General features: G+C 63.3%; 4 protein-coding genes across 4 annotated transcripts; 3 read left to right on the forward strand and 1 right to left on the reverse strand.

Moving 5' to 3' along the window:
- The first annotated feature begins 684 nt into the window (after positions 1–684).
- On the forward strand, positions 685–4307 carry MFRP (membrane frizzled-related protein). The gene is made up of 13 exons (XM_086861477.1): positions 685–738; positions 810–921; positions 1089–1217; positions 1541–1702; positions 1780–2023; positions 2106–2236; positions 2351–2476; positions 2606–2682; positions 2817–2965; positions 3138–3268; positions 3646–3780; positions 3877–4004; positions 4083–4307. Exons 1-13 carry the CDS (start codon positions 685–687, stop codon positions 4305–4307), a joined length of 1803 nt encoding a protein of 600 aa, XP_086717603.1.
- A 1974-nt stretch (positions 4308–6281) lies between these two features.
- On the forward strand, positions 6282–8524 carry C1QTNF5 (C1q and TNF related 5). The gene is made up of 3 exons (XM_086861067.1): positions 6282–6368; positions 7118–7346; positions 7798–8524. Exons 2-3 carry the CDS (start codon positions 7133–7135, stop codon positions 8313–8315), a joined length of 732 nt encoding a protein of 243 aa, XP_086717193.1. The 5' UTR covers positions 6282–6368; positions 7118–7132; the 3' UTR covers positions 8316–8524.
- Positions 8525–12383: 3859 nt separating this feature from the next.
- Positions 12384–16151, reverse strand: RNF26 (ring finger protein 26). Its single transcript, XM_023947388.2, has one exon. It carries the CDS (start codon positions 16149–16151, stop codon positions 14556–14558), a length of 1596 nt encoding a protein of 531 aa, XP_023803156.2. The 3' UTR covers positions 12384–14555.
- On the forward strand, positions 16112–22275 carry LOC111939304 (uncharacterized). Its single transcript, XM_086861502.1, has 3 exons — positions 16112–16295; positions 17495–17741; positions 18330–22275. Exons 1-3 carry the CDS (start codon positions 16235–16237, stop codon positions 19342–19344), a joined length of 1323 nt encoding a protein of 440 aa, XP_086717628.1. The 5' UTR covers positions 16112–16234; the 3' UTR covers positions 19345–22275.
- Positions 22276–22650: the final 375 nt, after the last annotated feature.

The raw sequence follows: 22650 nt of genomic DNA on the forward strand, positions 1-22650 counted from the left end.
GGTTCGCCTGGAGCGAGGGAGATGTGGGTGCAGGTGGCAGCGCTTGGAGAGAGAAGGAGCTTTTCCAGCCCCACGGAGCTCCCCCGTGCCCACGCTCTTCCCTCAAAAGCCCTGAACAATGGCCCCTTTCTCCCCTGCTTAGGGCCGGAGACGGGCATTAAGGGGCAGCGGGAATGCAGGTGGCAGAGCCCAGGCACCCAGCGAGGGCAGGAGGGACACGCTCAGCCCAGGGTCCCCCACACAGCCCCGTCAGCGCTGCCCTGAGCACTGAGGAGCCTGGAGGCAGCTCCAAAACCAAGGTCCCGTGTGGGGACCCCACCAGAAGGGTCCCTTGGGGATGGGCTCCCAGCGGGATGGGCGCGAGAACTCATTCCCCTTTAAGACGCCGGTTCTCTGTGCCAGAGTCTGACCTCGGCATCCTCAGCTGAGCTGGATTAGCGGGGCGAGGGGGAAGGGGCCTGCACAGGGGACTGGGGCTGCAGCGTCCCGGGGCTCCCCGCACTCCCGGCACGGCGGGCATGGCTCTCGGGTGCGCTGCGGGCTGCCACCTGTAGAGCTGGCACTGCCACCACCCCCGGCCCCGGGGCCCATGGGGGCAGCTGGGGAGGAGCGGGCGGTGGGGCTGGGGGGCACAGGGCACCGGGCACGATTCTAGCCAGGCTGCGCCGGGCACCGCCTGCTGCCATGAAGGACTTCACGGAAATCACGCTTTGCCCCGAGGCCCTGGACGGCAGCAAGGTAGGGCAGGGGGTGTGGGGACTGCTGACCCACGGGTCCCCAGGGTGCCACCCGCGCTCGCTGTCCCACAGACCGAGTTCTGCAACCCCGTGTTTGAGGGCGAGGAGCCGCGGGCGGAACCGAGCGTGGAGCGCCCGCCAGACAAGGATGGGACCGGCCCCGCACCACGCCGGGACGGCCTCGGTACCAGCCTGGGGGCTTGTACACACACCAGGAGCGGGGTGCTGGGCTCTGGGGCTGCTTGGGGACACATTAGCACCGCGGGGACGTGCCCAGCGAGGGCTGAGCCAGCCGTGCAGGGAGGTGCGGCTCAGCAGCACCCCGGCTCTGCCCGCTGTCCTCGCCTCCAGGCCAGCAGCTCTGGGCACAGGTGGGCTGGAGGTACCGCGCCGACTGCAAGTTCACTTGGCTCTGCGTGGCTCTGATGAGCACCATCCTGCTCTTCCTCATCGCCCTCCTGCTCGGCATCGTCATCCACCGTGAGTGCCGAGCCGAGGGGCTGCTGTGGCCGGGTGGGGGACACAGAACCGGCTCAGAGTGGGAGAAGGGCAGCAGAAAACATCCCGGGGCCTGCCCGCTGTGCAGAGAGGGTGACACAGGGGAGCAAGGGGGATTTCCGTGTCCGTGGGATGTGGCAGTATCGCCGTCTGTATCTCTCCCTGGGAGAGCCGTGTGGCAGCTACACACCCTGGCAGCTGCGCATCTGTGGGTAGGGTGGGAGCACAGGGCTGGCTGGGTGGGCTTCCTGAGCCCCTTCCCTCCCCGCTGGGGCTGAGCAGTCCCTGCTCTTCCCTGGGCACAGAGCTGACATCCCCACATCCCCCCGGCGCTCCGGCCACTGCCCTGCCCGCCCGTGGCACTGTCACCACCAGCACAGCACCCATCCGAAAGGATCCTCCGGTCCCCAAAACAGCCGCCACCCCAACCGAGAGCTGGCTGCCCACGGCCCGCACAGCAGCACCGGGTAAGTCCCGAGCGGGGCAGTGTTTTGGGATGGGGGTGCCCCTCTCCAGCTCATGCCCACGCTGTTGCCTCGTTCAGCCTGCGGAGGGACCCTGCGGGGCCCCGAGGGCTCCTTCAGCTCCCCCAACTACCCCGGCCCCTACCCCCCAAACGCCCTCTGCATCTGGCGCATCGAGGTGGGCGCCGGCCTCGCCATCCAGCTGAGGATGGAGACCTTCAGCGTGGAGGGCACGGCCTCCTGCCTCTTCGACCGCCTGGAGCTCTACGAGGAGCTTGGCACCGGCGGCACAGCCCCCGCCCCGGCTCGGGGGAGCCCGGCCAGGTAGGGCTCCTCACACCTGGGGAGCGTGGCGGGGCAGCGGGGCGGGGGCAGCGAGCGGTGCCAGCGCTCGCTGTGCCCCCAGGTTTTGTGGCAACGTGCCCCCCCCGACCTACAACACCGACTCCAATCGCCTGCGGGTCACCTTCGTGTCCGACAGCAGCGTGGGCGCCCAGGGCTTCAGCGCCCGCTACCGCGCCGTGGCCCCCGCCGAGAGTGAGTCCCCGGGGCAGGGCACTGCCAGCGCCCCTCGCATGGGGACAGCCCGCGGGGAGCGAGGGGTGCCCGGCGGGACCCCCCACCAGCCTGGCTGTCTGTGGCTGCGTGCAGAGAGCTGCGCCTGGGACGAGCACCTGTGTGACCAGGGGCTCTGCCTCCAGCTGGGCTTCGTGTGCGACGGCTTCCACGACTGCACGGACAGGAGCGACGAGGCCAACTGCAGCCTGAAACACAAAGGTGGGCGGGAGAGAGCCCCACCTGCAGCGGGAGAGATCGCCACCGGCACCCCGGCATGGGCGGGAGTGGGGACAGGGAGGGCAGGGAGAGGAGCAGGGTAAATCTGCCTGTGTCCGTGTGTTCCTCCAGAATGCGGGGGGCCGCTGACCGCCTTGGAGGGGCACTTGTCCACCCCGAACCACCCCCAGCCATACCCACACCAGCAGGTGAGAGAAGGGGTCCCGTGGGAGCGCGGTGAGGATGAGGGCGGGCGGGGAGGAAGGCAACCCCTGCCCCGGGGAGAGCTGGGGGTGCCCCTGCCCAGCTTCACGGGTGTCGCCGGCTGCCCCCCGCCCCGCAGCTGTGCCTCTGGCAGATCTCCGTGCCCCTGGGCCACGTCATCGACCTGCACTTCCACAACTTCAGCCTGGAGTCACACGAGGACTGCAGCTTCGACTTCGTGGAGGTGCACGACAGCGCGGGCACGGGGACCGCCAGCCTCATGGGCAGGTACCCGACACCCCCAGACCTGCTGCGCCACTCTGGTGCCACAGGGGCCGTGGCTCACCTGGGGAAACTGAGGCACGGGGCTGGCTGGTGGGAAGGAGCCACCAGAAAGGCAGGGTTTGGGGAGGTGCTGCTCAGCACCCTGACCCCATCCCTCATCCCATGACCTCGGCAGGTTCTGTGGCCACCAGCTGCCACCCACCCTGACCTCCTCACGGCATGTCATGACCATCCTCTTCGTGGCGGACGAGGGAGTTGCAGATGATGGGTTCTTTGCCACCTACCAAGCCCGCAATGCCACAGAGAGTAGGTAGCCCAGCGGAGGCACAGGCTGCCCAGGGTGGGTTGTGCCACCTCCATCCTTGGGGGGGCTTCAAGGCCAGGCTGGATAAAAACTTGGGAAAAACAACTCTTGTTTCACAGCTGACCCTGCTTGGAGCGAGAGACCCCCAGGGCCACCTCACCTGATTTACCCTATAAATTTATATATAAATGCAGCCATGGGGATGTGACCTGGAAGGGCTCACCAGCACAGAGGGCATGATCCACGACCTGAGGGCTGCCCCCAAATAACACAAAATAAGGGAATTTGGGATGTCCCAAAGCTGGACAGGGTGTAGCCAGGGGTGGTCAGTATGGCAACATGCTGACTCCTAGCCATGCCCTGCCCTCTCCCCTTCCAGAGACCTGCAGCCCCGCGGAGTTTTCCTGTGGGAATGGTGAGTGCAGGGCACTGGAATCTGTGTGTGATGGCTGGCACGACTGCCCCGACGGCACCGATGAGCTGAACTGCACCGGGGTGTCCTACCCTGCCTTCGGTGAGTGCCACCCTGGGTGTCCCCCGGGGCACAGGCTGGCACAGCCGGTGGGCAGCGCTGCCGCTGGCACAAGTGAATCCCCTCTCCCTGTGGCAGGGTCTGTCTGCGAGCCCGTGGAAGTGGAGATGTGCCTGGGGCTGGGCTACAACGCCACCTCCTTCCCCAACATCTGGCTGGCCATCCCGGACCAGGAGGGAGCTGCAGAGGTGCTGCAGGACTACCAGGTGAGCTGCCCGGGGCTGCCCGTGGGGCTGCCCTCAGCGCACCCCGCCGGCTCACGCCGCTGTCCCCGCTGTCCCCAGACGCTGATGGAGCTGGCGTGTTACCAGCACCTCCGCCTGCTCATCTGCAGCCTCTTCGTGCCCAAGTGCACCCCGGATGGGGGGGTGCTGCAGCCCTGCCGGGCCGTGTGCCTGGCAGCAGAGCTGCGCTGCCAGCAGTCCCTCGGCCTCCTCGGCATCCTCTGGCCCATCAACTGCAACATCCTGCCCGATTCCAATGACCCCGTAGAGTGCTTCCAGCCCTGAGCCGGCCAGAGGAGAGGAACAGGGGCTGAAGCCACCCTCCCCACCCCAAACGTCCCTCCCGTGCTCTCCCTGTTGTAACTACCCTGCTGTTGGGGCACCCCTTGCCTGCCCTGGGGTCAGCCCCTGTGCCCAGGTTTGGTGCCTGGATGCCATGGGCTTGCCCACAGCTCCATTTCCCTAGAGAGCAGGTGACATATCCCACAGGGAAAGGTTTGTGCTGGAGGGGCTGCGCTGGGGCACGAGGGAAAGGGCTGATGCTCCCCAAACGGAGCCAGGCTGGGCAGAGGAGAGCCAGGCTGCAGGCACGAGAGCCCAGGGCTTCCCTGTTCCACAGCCCCAAAGCCAGCAGAATAAACGGCGTGAGCAGCTGACAAACCCAATGGAGCAGGTGACTCATCTGGGGTCTGTGTGGGGGTGCTGCTAGGGGACACTGAGGAATGGGTGGAGGGAGGGAAGCCAGGGATGGGGTGAAGGATCTGAGCAGGGACAGAGAGTGGCACAGGAGGAATCCTGCTCCGTTTGTAATTTTCACAGGCAGAAGCCCGCTCCTGGCCATGGGCCCTTGGATATGAACAGTGGTCTTTTTCCACGGGAAACAAAACTCACCCTCCCCAGGTTCCTGATGTCACTTTGTCAGAGACATTTGGCACTCCAAGGGCAGCCCGAGTTCTAGGTGGGGACAGCTTGAGTCCAGGGGCAGATTGCAGGGGATAGTGGGGAGCTGGCTGTGCCCTCACTGGGCTGGGGGCTTGCGGGGTCCCAGGGAGATGGATGGGTCTCAGAGGGGGTCCAGTTGGTGGCCCCATGGTGCAGGGAAGTGATCCTGCTCCACCAAGAGCAGTGGCCCTGCTGGCTGAGCTGGCTGTGCTGGCTGAGGGCCACCCTGGTAGCCACAGGCCTGGCAACACCCATGGCCACAAACCAGGGTCCAGCTGGCCAAAAACAACAGTCCCTTCACACCTTGGGAGAGAGGAGACAGGCGGCTTCCTGCCACCACCCAGCCTGGCTGTGGGTATCCAGGTCTGGAAGGAACATTTGGCAATGTCACCAGCTCCACTGCAGGCTCTGGCACGGGGAGGAGAGAGCCAGCAGTGCCATCGTGTTTCCCACTGCCCTGAGCGTGTAGAGAAATCCCCAGTCTGGCTGGGGTCACTGGGATCAGGACCCACTCGTGCCAGCACCGCTCTGCCCCTGTACCCAGCGTGGCACTGCCACCCCCACCCGGCTCAGGGGCTTTGAGCCCACCCAGCTCCTTCTCTCCCTGCTCGTCCCAGCTGCTGCCGGGCACGGGGACACCCCCCAGCCACAGGCCCGCCCGCTGGCCAGCGTGTGACCGTGTCCCTTGGACGCACTCGGCTCTGGAAGAAGTTGAAGGCAAGCTGGGAGCGCCTCGAAAGCTTCGCCGCGTGCTCCGCGCTCCCCGGGGCCAGCGCTGCCTCCTGGCACGGGCACAGCGCTGCTCTGCCTGCGCTTCCACCTGCCCTGCACGCTCAGCCCAACGTGCTGGGACCGCCCAGATGGATCCTGCGGCTTCCCCTGGATGCTCCCAGGGCTGGCACTGCCAGGCCGTGTGTGTTCTGCCATCCCCTTTGCCTCAGCTCTGCTGCCAGTGAGAGCTCCCACTTCTTCCTGCTTCTCCATCTCTCTCTGCCTTGCTGGATTTCTCCCCCTCCGCCTCTATCTTGTTTCCTTTCCCTCTGCTGCCTGTTTTCCCTGCCTTCCTCCCCTCCATCCTGCTGCCTGGGTGCCCAGCTGTGCCCAGCTGAGGTGGTTCACAGCCTGCACCTCTTCTCTCCTCGGCTGTTTGCAGCGCTCTCCCTTCCCCCTGCTTACAGCACTTCCGACATCATGAGATTATTTTTCTTTTTCCCCTTGTCTTGTAGCTTTTGGCTCCCAAGGCCCTTGATTTCCTTTGGAGTTTGGGAGGAGAGACGTGGGGAGGAGGGGGGGTGGAGAGGCTGCCTCTCTTAGGGCCTTCGTCAGAGCCAAGGGGCCAGGAAGAGCTCAGCCCTTGCAGAGCGGCGAGCAGCGAGCTCCCGGGACGGGAACGGTGGGATCGCAGTGAGTGGGGATACCCAGCCGGGGGCAGCTGGGACTCCCTGCCTTCCTGCCTCCGGCGCCTGGGCGGAGGAGAGACACTTTTCTCCTCCTTTTCCTCTTTGTTGCCGTCGTGGAGGGGGAAGAGAGCAGCTTTGCTGGGTCAAGGCCAGGGGGAGGGGGCCAGCGCTGGCCCTGGGGCTCAGCCCCCGCTGCGCTGCTGTGGGAAGGGCCGGGGGCAGCCCGGGCGGGGCGGTGGTCCCGGCAGAGGGGTGGTCCGGCACGGCCGGGGATGCTGCAGCCGCGGGCAGCCGTGCCCCGGGGAGCCGGCCGGGGTGGAGCGGAGCCGGGATGCTGCCAAGGGCAGGGCCAGCGCACAGCCCCGCATTCTCCGAGCTGCCGCCACACCACGCACCGCCCAGAGGCAACAACTCCACCCCAGGCACGCTCACAGCTCACCAGCTGACAGCCCTAAATCCCCCTGCCCGTTCCCCCATAACTGGGCACGATGGGGCAGTGCCCACCCCAAAGCCCCTGGCCCTGTACCCACACCCATCCTGAGCTGTCCCGGGGATGGTGTGATGGCACACGGACCATGGGGATGCTGTGGCAGGTGCAGGCAGCACCAGGGAGCTGAGGGGAGCAGCCCAAAAGGTAAAGGGAAAAGAAGTGGGGGAAATGTCCCCTGCTGACCCTCCACGCTCCCTGCTGAGCACCCCCGACCCTCTTCACTGTGATCCCCAGAGCTGTGATCCTTCTCTTGCCCCTTCCAGCCTCTCTAGGACAAGATGAAGCAGCTTTTCCTCCTCTTCCTCCTCGGGCTCATCACCAGGTCCTTGCAGATCGAAGATAACAAGATCCCTGGGCTGTGCTCGGGGCAGCCGGGCATTCCGGGGACCCCGGGCCTGCACGGGGGCCAGGGTTTGCCAGGCAGAGACGGACGAGATGGCCGGGATGGAGCCAGGGGGATGCCAGGGGAGAAGGGCGAGATGGGCCCTCCTGGTAAGAAAGGAGAAATCCCAGCTGGGGAGGGGGATTTGGGGAACACCCTCACGGCAGGGGGCGAGTCCTGCATGCTGGAACAAGATGCCAAACGGAGAATGAATCCTGCAGAAGCGCCCCTCCCGTGCCACCCCTGCCTGTGTCCCTGCAAAAGGGTAAAACTGCGTTTGTCCCCATCCCCGATGCCACACCTCTCTCTTCCAGCCCTGCTTTAGGAGGGACCACCAGGAATTGCATCATACCCCTGCTCCTGGGCTGGGCTTTCTCCCAGCCTGTAAGGGTTTCTCCAGCGGTTTCTTGATGTTGTGCTAAATTACACACCCAGCCCTCCCCACTAGTGCTGCTTCCCCACGCGGTGCCCTGGCTATGGCAGGGAATCCCTGGTGGAATCGGGCAAGAGGAGCTGTGTTGGTGACTCAGAGGTGACCCTGTCCCCTCCTGCCTGCCCCAGGAGTGCCCGGTCCCCGCGGCGAGGTGGGCAGCCCCGGTGTGGACGGGCTGCACGGTGAGAAGGGAGCTCAGGGCGAATGCGCCGTGGCTCCTCGCTCTGCCTTCAGCGCCAAGCGCTCCGAGTCCCGCAGCCCTCCCCTGGCCGACCAGCCCATCCTCTTCGACGTGGTGCTCATCAACGAGCAGGGCCACTACGACCCTGCCACGGGCAAGTTCACCTGCGAGGTGCCCGGCCTGTATTACTTCGCCGTGCACGCCACCGTGTACCGCACCAGCCTGCAGTTCGACATCATGAAGAACGGCCACTCCATCGCCTCCTTCTTCCAGTACTACGGCAACTGGCCCAAGCCCACCTCGCTCTCGGGGGGCTCCCTGGTCCGCCTGGAGCCCGAGGATGAGGTGTGGGTGCAGGTGGGCGTGGGGGACTACATCGGCTTCTACGCCAGCGTCAAGACGGACAGCACCTTCACCGGCTTCCTCGTCTACTCCTACTGGCAGAACTCCGCCGTGTTCGCCTGAGCCCGCCCTGGGCTGCGGCTGGGGCCGGGCGGGTGCCCCATCCCAGCCAGCAGCGTGGGGGGAGCCGGGGCCGCGGGACCCCTGCCCGGCCCAGGGCAGAGAGAGGAACGTGCCCGGTGCCGTGGCGGGGCAGGGCAAACCGGGCCGGGGGGCAGCAGCCCCGCCGCGGGTCCTGTCCCATCCCTCCCGTCAATAAAGGGCTGCTCAGCTAGCCGTGTGCCGCCTACCTCCGCGGCCCTGCCCGAGCCGTGCGAGCCCGGGGCTGCGGGACCCCCGGCGGCGGAGCCCTGCCTGGGGGCTCCGTGCCGGGCCCGCCGTGTCGGGATGTCCCCGCAGGACCGGCGAGAGCCACTAGATGGTGGCATCGGCGTCCTTGAGCCACGAGCGCAGCGCTGCGCCAGCCCCCGGCACCTCCCCGAGGCTCGGGAGCACCCCCGGGGTCCCCCCGAGGACCGAGTGTCGCCGGATGGGAGGGTCCCGATGCTGCCAGGGCCACCCCGGAGGGAGCGGATCGCCCGGGGCCAGCAGAGCCAGGGGTGCCGGGGGTGGCCCGTCAGTCCCCGAACGGGGCTTGCGGAGCCCCCCGCGCCCGCCCCCGCCCCGGTGTGAAAGCGGTGGCCCGCCGCTGGGAAAGGTCGCTATTTTTAGCAGGGGAATGAAGAGCTTCCTCATTCCTTGCCCAAAATAGGTCCCTGAGGGGACCAGCAGGGGAGGGGGCTCTTGGCCAGCGGCCGAACCCCTTAATGAGCTTGGGACGCTGCCCTGCCCGGCTGTAGGGTGCCAGCGGGACCTTGCAGCGCTCCCCAGCCCAGGAACCCCGTACGCAGCCGGACAGCCCCCCCTGCCCTGCCCCAGACCCCCCTCTGCCCCCCCTGTGTGCCGGATGGACCCCCAGGACTGCAGCTGTGCTCGTGGGGATGAGCAAAGCCCGTGTCCCTGCCCAGCAGCCGTGGGGACACCCGTGTGCCCCTGTACTGTGCCATCTCCAAGGGGAGCCCCCACTCGGGGCCTGAGGACCATGGGCACATCGGCCATCCACAGCCCGTGGGGACCTGTGGAGGTGCTGGGAGCAGGGGTGACACCTCGTGTCCCTTTGGGGACCAGGGGGGTTCTGCTGGAGCCGCCCCGCAGCTCCCTCAGCCAGCGCCGGGGGCGGGTTGCAGCAGGAGCCTCTGTTTGGGTTGGAGATGGCTTCTTCTGTAAGCAGAGCTGCTCAGGGGGCAAACAGCGCCGCAGAGCAGATCGATGGCTATTCCGGGAGGAGAAAAGGGAATTTTCTGGACGAGGTGTGTGGGGGCTGGGAGCATTCCCTGGTCCCTGTCACGATGTGGGGAAGCACGGTCAGCACAGGCAGCCACAGTGCTTGGCACAGCAGTTTCTGGGCTCTGCTTCCTTTGGGATGCTCTTGGTTGTGTGGACCCCCTGTGGGAACGTGAGGGCGTCTGCTGCTGCATGGGGAGGATGAGGAAGAGGGCAAGGAAAGGAAAAGGGAAAGAGAGACAAGTTCCTAGTAAGCTCCAGCTGCTTTTCATGAGCTCTGCCAGCTTCCCCCTGAGTTAGGAGAGCTTGGAGACCCTGTTCCAGCTGAGCCCAGGTTAGGGGAGGACAGCATCCCTCAGCCAGAAGCCATATAAGAGCCAGGCTGAGCCCACAGGTGCTGCAGTACAGCTGACAGAGGCAGCAGTCGGGTTGCTTTGTTGTTTCTTTTGAGTTTTTTGTGGTTGCTTTGTGGGTTTTTAGAAACAAAAATAAACGTCAGCACCACTTTTCGAAGCAGCACTCGTGTCCTTGGCACTCCAAGGTCACCTGAGGAGGTCGGCAGGCACCAGAGATTAAAGAGATCAACTGGGTCGTCTCTGAGACCCTACAGCAGCACAGTGCTTATGGTGTCCGAGCATGGAAATGCCCCCGGTGGTGAAGGGTGGCCTGGTGGCTCCTGGCAGCAGCAGGATGGCTCCTGCTCCACCCAAAAGTTTGGTTATGGCCCAGGTTCAGAGGCTTCATCGCTGACGAGGTGCAGGGAACACTCCCAGCCATCTTCAGGACTGGTAAGGAGACCTTTAACCTGGGAATGGCAGGGGAGGGGACTGTCCTTGCTCACGTGGGGGTGGGGTGGGCAAGAAAGGGACCACAAGCCTGGATTTTAGGAAATCAGACACTGGCTCCTTCAGGGATATCCTGGGGAGGATCCCATGTCCTGGAGAGGTGTCCAAGAGGAGGAAGGATCAGTTCCTCCCGACGAGCAGGGATGAGAGGTGTCAGCATCTCTGTGCTGACCAAAGCCAGGCATGGGCTGCTCCGAGGGGCAGCAGAGTCTCCCCTCACGGAGATATTGGGAACCCCGCTGTCCCCAGAACCCTGCAAGCTGCTCTAGGCTGGGTGTCCTCCATGTCCCTGCCATCCTCAGCCCCTCCGTGTCCCTGAGGCTGCGGGGCAGTGCGATCGCTGCTGTGTCCGGGGGGTCAGTGAGGCTCCCTGTGCTGGCTCACTAATGAGAGCCAAGCTGGTGCCGGCAGCAGCCCAAAGAACCCCCGTGGTTCAGCTGCTGATCCTCACCTGCTCCCTCCCCCGGCCGGGTATCACTCCCCGCTCCTGCTGTGCCACATCTGCGCTCCCGGCTGGCAGGCAGACCGTGCCTCTTGTCCCCAGGCTGTGACGAGCAGCTCATTAGGGAGGGGAATTGCAGCTGGGCTGACAAAGGGATTTTTCCCAGCGCCTGGGGGCTCCTGCTTTCAGCCGGCTGCCAGAGCCGACCACCCCAGCTCTCCTAAATTGGGGTCACCCCGCAGCATCACGCTCCTCCCTCCTTGGGGTAGGGTCTTGGCACTTTGATGAGCTGAGCAGCCTGCTTGGCTCATGTGGGAGCCTCCCAAACACGTTCTGGAGCAGGGAATACCCCGAGGATTCCGAATCTTCTGTCCTGGAGTGCTCTGTGAGCGTTGCCGCCTCCCAGGCTGTGCAGCCCTGCACCAAAAACCAAAGTGCCAGGGCAGGCAGGGCTCACAGAGCTTGTCCATTAGCAGGGAGGTGGTTGCATTTTCCTCCTGCAATTGCTGGCTGCTTGAGCAGAGATTGAGCCAAGTGTGTGCAGGATGGCTCCCGGGGGAGGGCTGTGTCCTGCACATCCTGTCCTCTCTGGGAAAGCTCGGCCGCACTGGCCTGAGGTGGCCGAACACCCTCCCCATCCCCTGCTGGGGGTGCTGGGCTGGGAGCATCCTGCCTGTGCAGGGCATGGCAGACATTCCCCTGCCCATCCCACCCTCCTGCCCTCTCTGCAGCCTCCCCAGGTGCCCAGCCAGCCTCGGGTCACACTCTGGGAGCAAGAGAAGTGCCTCAGTTTTCCCAGTTATCACCCACCTGCCAGCACTGCCCTCCTCCCTGTGCCTGAGCAGGTATCTGCCTCTTTCTGGCCTCCCAGCAGCTCCCATCTCCCCTCTCTTGGTTTCCATCCTGATTAAAATGAGCCACTTGGCTGGCATGGCCCTGCCAGGAGCCAGGACTCCTGGAGTCTCTGTCTATCACAGTCCTGAGCCATTTTTCCAAATAATTTATGAGGATGCCCTGAGCATGCCACAGCCCTTCGGCAAGGCAGGACCCAGCCCTGTGCTGCCTCCATCCCAGGGACAGTGTGGCACAGGACGTTGAGTCATCAGATATGTGCAGGACCAGCAATGAACATGTCCCAGCATGTTCCTGCCAGCCTGGAACAAGCTGGGAAACCCCAGCCCCTCCTCCCTGTGCCCTGGTGTGGTATATCCACAGCCATCTCCTCCTGCCGTGGGTTGGCAGAGCAGGAGTTTGGGGGCTGCCAGCTCTGAAAAGCCCACCCAGAGTGAGTTTGGGTGTAAATTCATCTCCTGGGTGCTGGATTTTCCCTGTGCAGCAGCCTGGCTCCAGGGCATCCCACAGCACTGCTTTTCTGGGGGCAAACACCCCTGAGCCTGCAGGTGATGTTGACCCTCTGTGGGGAGTGATGGGTTTTCCCTGGTGTCCAGGGGTGGATAAAGGAGACACAAACACACATTCCCCCCCAAAGAAAACCTTTTCAAGAATGAGGCAGCACACAGCTTTTTGGTAAAGATTTTAATCTGCTCAGTATCTAGTCCATAGTGCAAAGAGTTAAACTTAAGGCAAAGCCTTCTTTTACAAACAGCAAACAGGCCCTAAACAAACAAGCGCAACTACAAGAATAATAATAATAATAAAAATAAAAAAAAAGGGGTTAAGGGAACAAACTGCAGTTTTAGGGAGGTGTCCTTGCCCCCCCCCCACCCTGTAACTCATGTAGGGAATGTTGCATCCCCTGATCCATGAGCTGGTCCCAAGGGAATGCTGCTGCCTGTGGTCAGCAGGGCCACAATCCCACACCTGAGTGACTCCAGCTGCAGCTCCCTGACTCCTCTGCAAGTGCCTGGGACAAGCCAGAGCCTGGACTTACTTCTCTGGTGAGGGTTTGGCTGCTTCCAAGTGTTGGTGGCTGGAGAGAGCCAACATCAACAAGGGAGTTGTGTGGGGAGGCACAGGGACAAGAGTTTGAGCAATGGGAAGCTTTGCATCTCTTTGAAGCAGCTGAGAGCCCTTCTAACACCCTTAAGTGCTCAGGAGCTTGGCTTGGTCCAGGGAATCCTTCCAGCTCCCAAGAAATGTGGGAGCAACCAGCCCTGGCAGTGCTTTTCCAAGCAAAGCCACTCAACAATAAGACAGTTCCTTGCTAGAGCTCAGCTTTACAGCTCAGAGGCATCTCCCAGCACAGCCTGGTCTCTCCGCTGCCTCTGTTTTGGCTTAAATTGCTAATCAAGAAGGAAAATAGAAGGAAAGCCATGCCAGCTGTCCTCAGGCTCTTGGCTTGCGGTCCAGAGTCAAGACTCTCTCCGCTCTGGCTCCAGCCAAAATTGTGTGTGGCGTGTGGCTGACCCCAGGCAAGCAGCTGGAAAAGGAAGAGCTTTTTAGTGCAAGGCCCTCTCGCAGCCCAGCAACTTCTTGGAATGGTGCTGGTTGCCCAAGCTGGGATGAGCCATCCCAGGGTGGGATCCCTTCGTTGGACTTCAGGGGACACTTCTGAAGGGAAGTAGCTACATTGGTGACAGACAACAGGACAAAACAACAGTACAGCCCTGCCCTAATCCAAGATATCCGTGGTCCTGGTACTGCTCCGTGCGCACAACTGCAGATCCACAGCACGGATGTGCAGAAACTGCGCCCTGGAGCCGGAATGTCTGTGAGCTCCCAGGAACTTTGGGGTGCTCCCTCTCCTCCCAAAGAGTTCCTCCCATAGCCAGCCCAGCCTGGGAAGGAGCCAGAAAGCTCTGGAGTGACCCTCCCTGTTCCATGGCACTCTTAGCCTGCAAATGTGCGGGTTTTGGAGAGGATTCTCCAGCCTTGGCTCAAATCTGGGCTGCTGCTGCTGCCAGGGCTGGGAGCACTGGCTGGGGGGCCACTCCTCAGGCTCCCCAAGCAGCACCACCAGCCTGCAGAAGGAGTGACTCCCTCCAGCCCCCCAGTGCAGGTAACCTGCCGTGTGCTCGCTAGTCTTGCATAGGTGATGCGTGGAAGCAGCAGCAACACTGAGCTCTGCAGGGAGCCTGAGTTCATCACAGCTTCACGCTGTTCTGGCAAGTGAGATCCCTCAAAAAGCATCACTGGGGTGATGAAGTACCCTAGAAACCCTGTTCTCCAGCTGAGAGCCAGGTTCAGCAAACACTGAAAAACTCAAGTGTGCTCCTTGCACTCCCTGGGCCTTGCAAACAGGGCACTCTTCCCTTTTCCCACGGAGTTCCTCCACTTTGATGGTGGGAGGAGGAACAGGCCTGGATGCAGCCTGCCAGGTAATTTTTAGTGAGACCTTGGGAAAAGAACCTCCCTTGCCTTGCACCAGCCCCTGTGATTGCCAGGAGGGCACAGCCTTTAACCTTTCCATCAGCTTTGGCTAGGAGGGACCAGAGCATTTTTCTGTGCTCTGCTTTGGATCTCAGGCTGCAGACTCGAGGCAGCAGGCCCTGAAACAGCAAAAGTTGTCAACAAAAAACCAGGTAACTCTTCCAGCTCGCTGCAGAGATCAGTATTGTGCTTGCTAGCGAGAGCTACAACCTAGTTAGGCAGCAAATGTGACCAGCAGACACCTCACAGCGTTCTGCCCTTCCAGCACCATCCACAGTTCTTTGGAAGCTGCTCGAGGCAGCCCTGGGAAGTGCACACAGGGGTGCCCTCGACCTCCTGGGAAAACGAGCCCATGCCACAGGCTCACAGGTACACGTTGAGGGTCTGCAGGATCACCTGGCGGCACAGGGGACAGTTGCGCTGGTAGATGTCCTGCTGCAGGAGCACCTCTGTGCACTCCTGGCACAGGCACAGGTGCCTGCAGGGCAGCAGCAGGACTGTCTTGGTCTGGTCCTGGCAGATGACACATTTCTTACGCTCCTCTTGCTCTTTCAGCAGCACCCAGGGGTCGTCGTTGGGGGTTCCCTCAGCATTCCCGGCCGTCGCGTTCAGCTGCCGCTTCCTCGGGGCTTTCCACCAGGATGTGCCCGGTTCCTCCCTGGATGTCTGGGGACGCTGCCCTGCCCCGGCACGGCTCAGAGCAGGACGTGGCTGTGGCCCCTGCTCTGCATCCAGCTGCTCCTCCAGCTCGGCCAGCAACTGGCCCAGGGTCACCCTGTCGGCGGCCGGGGCTCTGGGGGCAGCCGTGGGCCGTCGCTGGTCACTGCCCTGGTTCACCATCCTCCCTCCCTGGCTCCAGTTGGTCACCTGCAGGATCCAGTCCATCAGCCTGCGCCAGGGCTGGGAGGTCATGGCCACTCCCAGGGTCAGCACGGCCACCTGGTGGAGCCGCCACACGTCCTGCTGCAGGCGGCGGAAGGAGGGCAGCGTGTGGAAGTAGCCCAGCAGGTATCCCGTCAGCGTCCACAGCAGCCCGGGGTTGAACACGAAGGCGCTGACCACCACGATGAGCAGGAGCAAGACCAGGCCGTAAACGTTGACGAAGAAGACGCTGATGAAGAGGTCGGTGGCGGAGAAGAGCAGCTCGAAGGCCATCTGGCAGGGCGACCACAGCAGGATGGACACGGCGATGGCACCGCTGGACACATGCGCCAGGAACGCGGCCAGCAGCTCAGCCACCCTAATGACGGGTCCGGCCAGCGAGTCCCAGAGGGCGGCGAGCAGCGTGAAGAGGTTCTGGGTGCCGATGAGACACACGTTGACCAGGCTGTTGACCAGGTACATCAGCAGGCTGGTGCCGATGGCCAGCGCCTCGCACAGCTGCCGGCCCAGCGCCTGCCCGCAGCCCAGCACGACTCCCAGCCCTCGCTGCACCAGCTCCCGGCCCCGCAGCGCCAGGTGCGACACCAGGTGCGACACCAGGTGCCCGGCCGCCCTCATGGCCTCCATGGCCCCGCAGCACCCGCGCACCAGCACCAGCGCATCCCAGCACGCCACCACCGCCGCGGCCGCGGCCGCGGGCAGGCTGGAGGCCGCGGCCAGCAGCCACAGCAGCGCGGAGACCAGCGAGGACACCAGGAAGAAGTTGAGGTCGAGCACCAGCAGCAGCAGGTCGAACAGCAGGCGCAGCCCGCGGAGCAGAGCGAACAGCATGTCCATGATCCCCGCGGGGCCCGTACGGCAGCTCAGCCGCGGGGCCCCTCCGCCATGGGCGCAGCCATCTTGGCACCCGCCGCCGTGCGGCCCGTAGCCAATCAGCGGCGGTAGCTCCGGCTGGCCTCGCCTCCCATTGGTCAGTTCGCAGGATGCGGTAGGGGCGCGGTAGGGGCGCGGCGGGGGCGCGGCGGGGGCGTGGCTTCCAGCAGAGGCACGCGCTTGGCCACGCCCACTCCCGTTCATTTAAAGGGCCAGTAGCACCCGTTAGCCCGGACCGTTCTCTTCGCCACGCGAGACGTCGGTTTTTGCAGCTTTTTAATTGCGGAATGAAGGCTGTGGAAGTAATTCCATATCTCTTTGTGGAAGTGGATCTGCCTGAACACTATGGTAAGAGGAAAAGCTCATGGTGGAGGGACACCTTCCAATATCCCAAGTGGTTCCAAGCCCCATCCAGCCTGGCCTCGGACAATCAGAGGGATGGGGCAGCCACAGCTTCTCTGGGGACCCTGTGCCGGGGCCTCCCCTCTCTCACAGGCAGGAATTTCTTCCCAATATCCCATCTAACCTTGCCCTCATTAGTGGGAAGCCATTGTCCCCAGTCCCACCACTCCCAGAGCCTCCTCTGGGAGCACAGGGATGCTCAGGGGATGCAGCAGCTCTTCTCTGGACACAGGCTGAGAGAGCTGGGGGTGTCCAGCTTGGAGAAGAGAAGGAGGAGGAGACCTTGGAGCCCCTTCCAGTGCCTCCAGGAGAGCTGCAGAGGAACTTGTGACATGGGATGGAGTGGTGGGATGGCGTTCAGGAGCCAGGACAGAGCAGGCACAGTGCACGGGATGCACAGGGCTTGATATCCATCCCCCTCAGCCTGGCTCCAAGCAGCACAGGGGGATCCCAGCACCTGCAGTGTCCATGCATGAGATGAGTTTGTACCAGCCTCAGACCTGGCACAGGGAGGGTGTGCACTTGCCAGCGGGATCCCCTGGGCCAGTTTGGGACAGTCAGCCCAGGGTCACCCGGCCAAGCAGTTTCCTGCAGGAGGTTTGAACATAAAGCCATGGCCATGGCCCAAACCAAGGTTACAGTCCTGGAGCAGGTCCTGCCCTCCCTGCTGGATGCCAGCCAAAAAAGCCTCTGCTCTGCGGTGCCCCAGGGGATGGTCCAGGCCTGCTGCCTTGAAGGTGATGACAAGTTCAGGAAAATCCAGCCTTGAAGCCTTTTTAAGGAAGGAGAGGGCGAGTGCAGTGCACGATGACCCACGGGAAAGCCATGTGCAGCCCAGGAGGCTCCGGCCAGTGTGGGGCCAAGGAGGGAAGCACCACACCCTGGGCAGCGAGGCACAAGCCCCGAAGGGAGCTGGGGTCACCTTCCTGCAGGTGCCTCCCTGAGCAGGCAGGGCCAGGGTGGCACATCTGTGTCTGTCTGTCCCCGCCTAGGCTCTGTCCTGCTGTCTGGCTGCCGCCAGCCCTGTCCCTGTGGCTCTGAGGCAGCGGGCGCCTGGATCCCCAGGGAGCGCACGCCAGTGACGGAGTCAGGATGCTTTCAGCATTTATGGTAATGTTTGGATTTCTCATTGCTTTCCCAAACAGGAGAAGGGAAAAGAGAGCCGAGCCAAGGGCTGGGCGTGCTCCGCTCATTCCCTGCCTCCGGCTCTGCACCTGCCTCACCCTCCCTGCTCCTGGTGCCTGCCCATCCCCTGCCGTGCCCGGGGCACCCTGGTGGGCTCCCCACTGCCCACCAGGGGGGCGGCGGCTGCAGCGTTCAGAGGTCGTGGCTCCACAGCAGGGCTTCTCCGTGCTCCGTGGGATGGAGGGGAACTCTGTCACTCTCATTCCGGTAGGATGTCCAGCTCCAGGGCGTCCAGACCTGCAGGAGAGAAGCACAGGGACGAGGAGGGGTGCAGGGGGCTGGGAACACCTGGTAGCAGATGAGGTTGGGACAGTGATTTGGTTGGAGTAGAGTGGGGTTTTGGATGGAAACCCCTCCCGGGGCTCTGCAGGGACACAGAGCTTCCCACGAAGGTGCCTGGCAGCCAGGCTGTGCGTGGGACCCCTCCTTGCAAGGACAGTCCCTCCTGGTGTTCATGCACTTGCTGGAGGTCTGGCTTGATGCCACCGCAGTCCCAGCTGTGCCCGTGGCAGCTGCTGGCAGCACGACAAGGTGTGCCATGCTTGTGAGCCCTCTCCCCTCATCAGCCTCACTGAGCACAGGGCAGACAGAGCTCTGCTGCTCTCTGGGACCACCAGAGCTGACCCTGAGAGTGCAGAGCCTGGCACGTGGGTGACTCCTGCAGCCCTGCCCTGCCTGGACACCCGGGGCTGTGCAGCACCGACTGTGCTGGCACCGAGCCTGGCCACGGGGCTGCTGCATCACTCTGAAGGCTCCGAGCTGCCTTCCCGCTGCTGAGCTCACCTCTCATTCCAGAAAAACAGCGGGCAGAGGATTCCAGCTCCAGGGAGTGCCTCAGCCATCGCAGATGCTGAATCCCTCTGGATTTATCTGGAAGCAGAGGAAGACAGGGAACAGCTCCAGGGCTCTGTGTGCCAGTGCCTGGGGGGATTGCCCAGCCCCAGCATCTTGCCATGCCTCCCTTGTTCCTTGGGCACATCCTGCGGGAATTTCTGGAGTGTGGGTCCTGCTGGCATCACTCCAGCGCTCCCAGTGTGCTCCCAGCTGCCCAAGCAGTGGGGACCGTCCCCAGGGTGCCCTCCCCTGCAGCTGCAGGGCGTGTGGCAGCCCCGACAGCCAGGCCAAGGCAGGCAGCATGGTCCTGCTGGGCACTGCCAGCAGTCTCACCTCGGGTCCCCTCAGGACACCCCTGCCCAGCCCTGGGCAGCCAGAGGCGGGTGCCTGCAGCCTCATGCTCACAGCCCAGCCAGGAACAATGGCTCATTTCGCTGCATCCGCTCCGGAAAATCCCCCGGCCCCACTCGGGCTCCGCTCCAGGACGCTGTGGCTCTCTCTTCCTCTAGCCTTGGAGGGGCAGGTGATGGAGTCCCCCACAGCAGTGGGCAGGGAACAGCCTCAGGCTGCTGGGGAGAGCCCTCAGGAAGGATCTGGAGCTGCAGGGAGCCCAGCCCTGTGTCCCCAGCAGCCACAAGCTTCCCTGCCTTGGCTCACCCTGCAGCCCTGTGCAAGAGCAGGAGCACGAGGGCTGCTCGCCGTGTTTGTGGAGGGCTCTGTGTCTCTCCATGATGGGAGCTGGGATATCTATCTCCTCCTGGAGCCTGGCCAGACAGCCCTGGGAAAGGCGAGTTCTCTTCCATGGGAAAGTCCTGCAAGAAGAAATTCCTGCAGCCCCACCGTTCCCCAGGGCCCTGGTGCTCCATTGTGTCCCCAGTGCTGTGGGGATGTGACACAAGGACTGTGTCCTGCTTGCTGCCTTATCCCAGTCAGTCCTTGGCTGTCCCCACCCCTCTCCACAGGGAACCTTCCCTGAGGACATCCAAAGGGATCCCCTGCAAGAGGGGCTCCCCCAAAACTTGGCCTGCTCTGGACTAATCTCTCATTAGGCTTTCTCACAGATGATCCTGATGAGTCGTCCTGGGGGAGCCCTGCAGACAAAGCCGGGAAGAAGAGATCCCTGCAGGCAAGCCGAGGGTGTGATGCTGTGTCCCCATCCTGGCTTCTCCTCCTTCCTTGGCAGCAGAGAGCCGGAAAAGCCAGGTGCCAGGGAGCGCAGGGCAGGGCCGTTCCTCCTGCCCACTCCTCCGGGCAGCTGTGGCGTTGGCAAGTGCTGGATGAGCGTGGTCAGGACCTCTCGCTGTCCCCTGGGCAGCCCAAGCCCACAGCCAGCCCCATCGTCTGCCCCATTGTGTGGGCGAGTGCCCGGCCCTGTCCCGGCTGGCGCCAGCACAATGGGCCTTTTTTCCGGCCGGCACTGGGGGAGATGGACTCGGAAGTGCTCCCAAGGAAAAGGATGGTTTATAAATAGCTCCTGGCTTCCCCTGGCCACCCCATCAGCGCCCATCCCCAAATCCTGCCCCTTGCTCCGTGCCTGCAGTGCTCCCAGGCTAGGAGAGGAGCCTGGGGCACGGACGTCACCAGCCCCGCTGAACGTGTGTGAGCAAGGGCACGACGTGGCTGTCACACCCTGTCCCAGGGCTGCACCTGCTCTGGCCCGTGGGGCTCCTGTAACCCCAGGATGTCGAGTGGCAGCCCTGAGCAGAGGGCTCCTTGTCCCCGTGCTTTGGCAGTGGCTCTCAGCTGGATAAGGTTCTCCCAGGCGTGCTCCAGCTGTCCTTGTCCATCTGCCCCGCACGCAGCTCCTGAGGCAGGGAGCAAGGGAAGGGCTGCACGGCTCCACAGCCTTCCCTACCACCCCTGCTCACCACAAACCAGCCCTCAAAGCCAGTCCTGGAGCCTTGGGGAGCTGCTTCTGTCCTCTGCCAGCAGCACCATCACCAGGGCAGGATGCTGAGCTCTCAACGTTGGCCTGGGTGACCTTTGCCAGCTCAGCTCCCTTTTGGGGCTTTGCCACCGCTCTGCATCCGCTGAGCCCCAGCCATCCCCGCACAGCTGCTCCAAAAATCGCAGTCCTCTGTGACAGAGATCCAGATGTCACCTTCCTTTCCCCCCCCCACCTTCCTTCCCCCGTTCCGCTCCTGTCCTTCCTTCCTCCACCCTCGCGGCTCCTCGCGGCCCCTCCTGAACAAAGGCCCCGTAGCCATGGTTAATAATCCCCACAGAAAGGCCCTGCACGAGGAGAGGAAGGAGAGGGGAGACACAAAGGAGCCACTGGGAGCCAAGCCGAGGAAGGGGGTTGGAAGGAGGCGTTTTCCTGAGTTGGAAGACACAGGCCTCGAAGAGGGCTCCCAGAGGCGAACCCAGATGGAGCAGGGGTACCCCAAAGTGACCTCGTGGCACCCAGACAGCGGAGAGCCAAAGGCTGGGCAGGGTTCCTGTACTTACCCCCGAGTGCAAAGCCGCATGTGAGCCCTAGGGCCCCCCCAAAATGCAGCAGCAGGGAGCGGCAGAAGGTGAGGGTGAGGGGAGCAGTGGCAGCGGAGCAGCCGGCGGTGTGGGAAAGCTCGGTGCTGGCCCACATCCCATCCCTTCCCCGGGGAGCAGGGCCCCTCTTGGCCCTGACGGTGTTGTGTGAAGAGGTGCAGGCCCGGGTGGACACAGCCAGAGGTTCTGCCCAGCACGGCTGCACTCCACCCACCCCGGAGAGCTGCAGGGAGCCCATTGTGGGTTTCACTGGCACAGAGTACCCCAAGCACCCCCCAGAGCCCACCCCAGCCCCATCCTCTGGGCTTGGTGCAGGGCTTGGGGAAGGCACAGGGCCCCCTGGCCCACCTGGGATGCGTGTCAGGACAGGCACAGGCACAGCCCACGCTGGGCCAGCTCCCTCTGGCAGCATCCCAAGGTCCCCAGATGAGCAGGGATCTGTCTGGGAGTGCAGGAAAAGGTGGAAGGGGCTGCAGTGTGTGCTGGGACGCACAGCCCCAGGCCTGGCTCCGTGCTGGCCATCGCTCCCCTCCAGCTGCAGGGAGCCAGGCCCAGCAGGAGCCAGAGGAGGGAGGCAAATGCAATTACACACTTCCAGATCATTCCTGCAACCTGCGATGCTCAGATAAAGCTGGGAAATCAGCCCTGCCCTGGGCAGGGTCCTGTGGATCCAGCAGCTGTGCCAGGGACTGAAAGCCCCAGCACTGCCAGGGGCAGAACTGCCTGCCCGGGCACAGCCTCATCCGAGAGGTGGCAGAAGGGATGGAGAAGGAGAGTGCTGGGAGCTGTGGGGGCCCAGGCACCGATGTTCCCTCCACTGCCAGGGAGTGAGCGCTGTGGGAGCTGCTCTGTGCCTCAGGTGGAGCCAGAGCTCTGCTCCCTGACTTTCCCAGCCCAGCTGTGTGCGTGGGACTGCGACACAGGAGCCTCATCCACAGTTTGTGTGCATCGCTGTGAGTGGGGACTGCAGCCAAATCCATTAAGCAAGCAGATAAACAAGAAGGCGTGAGATCAGGCAGCAGGGAGGGAAGATGAAGGTGGCCAGCCCGCCACGCTCCCCACGCAGAGTCCCCGAGCCCGCCGGCTGCCACACACAGCGCAGCAGGGTGATTTCATGCCTTCTGTTCATGCCTTGCTTTCAAATCCTGCCCCTCTTCCCCAGAACCATTCTTTTGTCGGGGGGGGGGCGGAAAAAGCACGAGTTTTCTTCCAAGTTAAGCAGGCTGAAGGCAGAGCCATGCAGTGAGAGCAGGGGGCTGTCTGAGGGTGGCATGCTCCCCAGCCTGTTTTCCCCAGGGAGTGGCACTGCCCTTTCCAACTGCTGGGAATGTGCTGCAGAGGTTTTCTTAGCAACGTTCTGCTTTATTTTTAACGTGGAATAAAAGTTATCCCCAGAACAAAATGCACCAGGGGCGTGTCAGCCGAGTTCTCCTGCTTTGTTTGTTTGACTTTGGTGGACGCTTTCCCGTGGGCCTCCTTCCCTCTTGGGGTGGCATTTGCGGGGTGTTTTGTGCCAAGTGGAACATCCCTTTCCCTGCTCCAAGGAAAGCAGAGCCTGAGGCTCGTCCGGTGCTGCATCCTGCCCTTTGGAGGGAGGGGAAGAGTGAGAACATTGTCAGGGAGTCTCTGAGCCCGGGCACCCACTCGGGGTGGATTTCCCCACCTCAGAAAGGGAGTTCCTGCCATGAGGTGTGAGAGCATCCCAAAACTACAGCTGTGAGGCCAGAGAGAAGCTCCTGAGCATCCTGTGGATGACAGCACAGCTCCCTTGCACTTGTTCTTCCCAGCAAAGGGA

The sequence above is a fragment of the Cyanistes caeruleus genome, chromosome 23, assembly GCF_971803275.1.
Source record: "Cyanistes caeruleus chromosome 23, bCyaCae1.hap1.1, whole genome shotgun sequence".
In the NCBI taxonomy this organism is placed as follows: Eukaryota; Metazoa; Chordata; class Aves; order Passeriformes; family Paridae; genus Cyanistes; species Cyanistes caeruleus.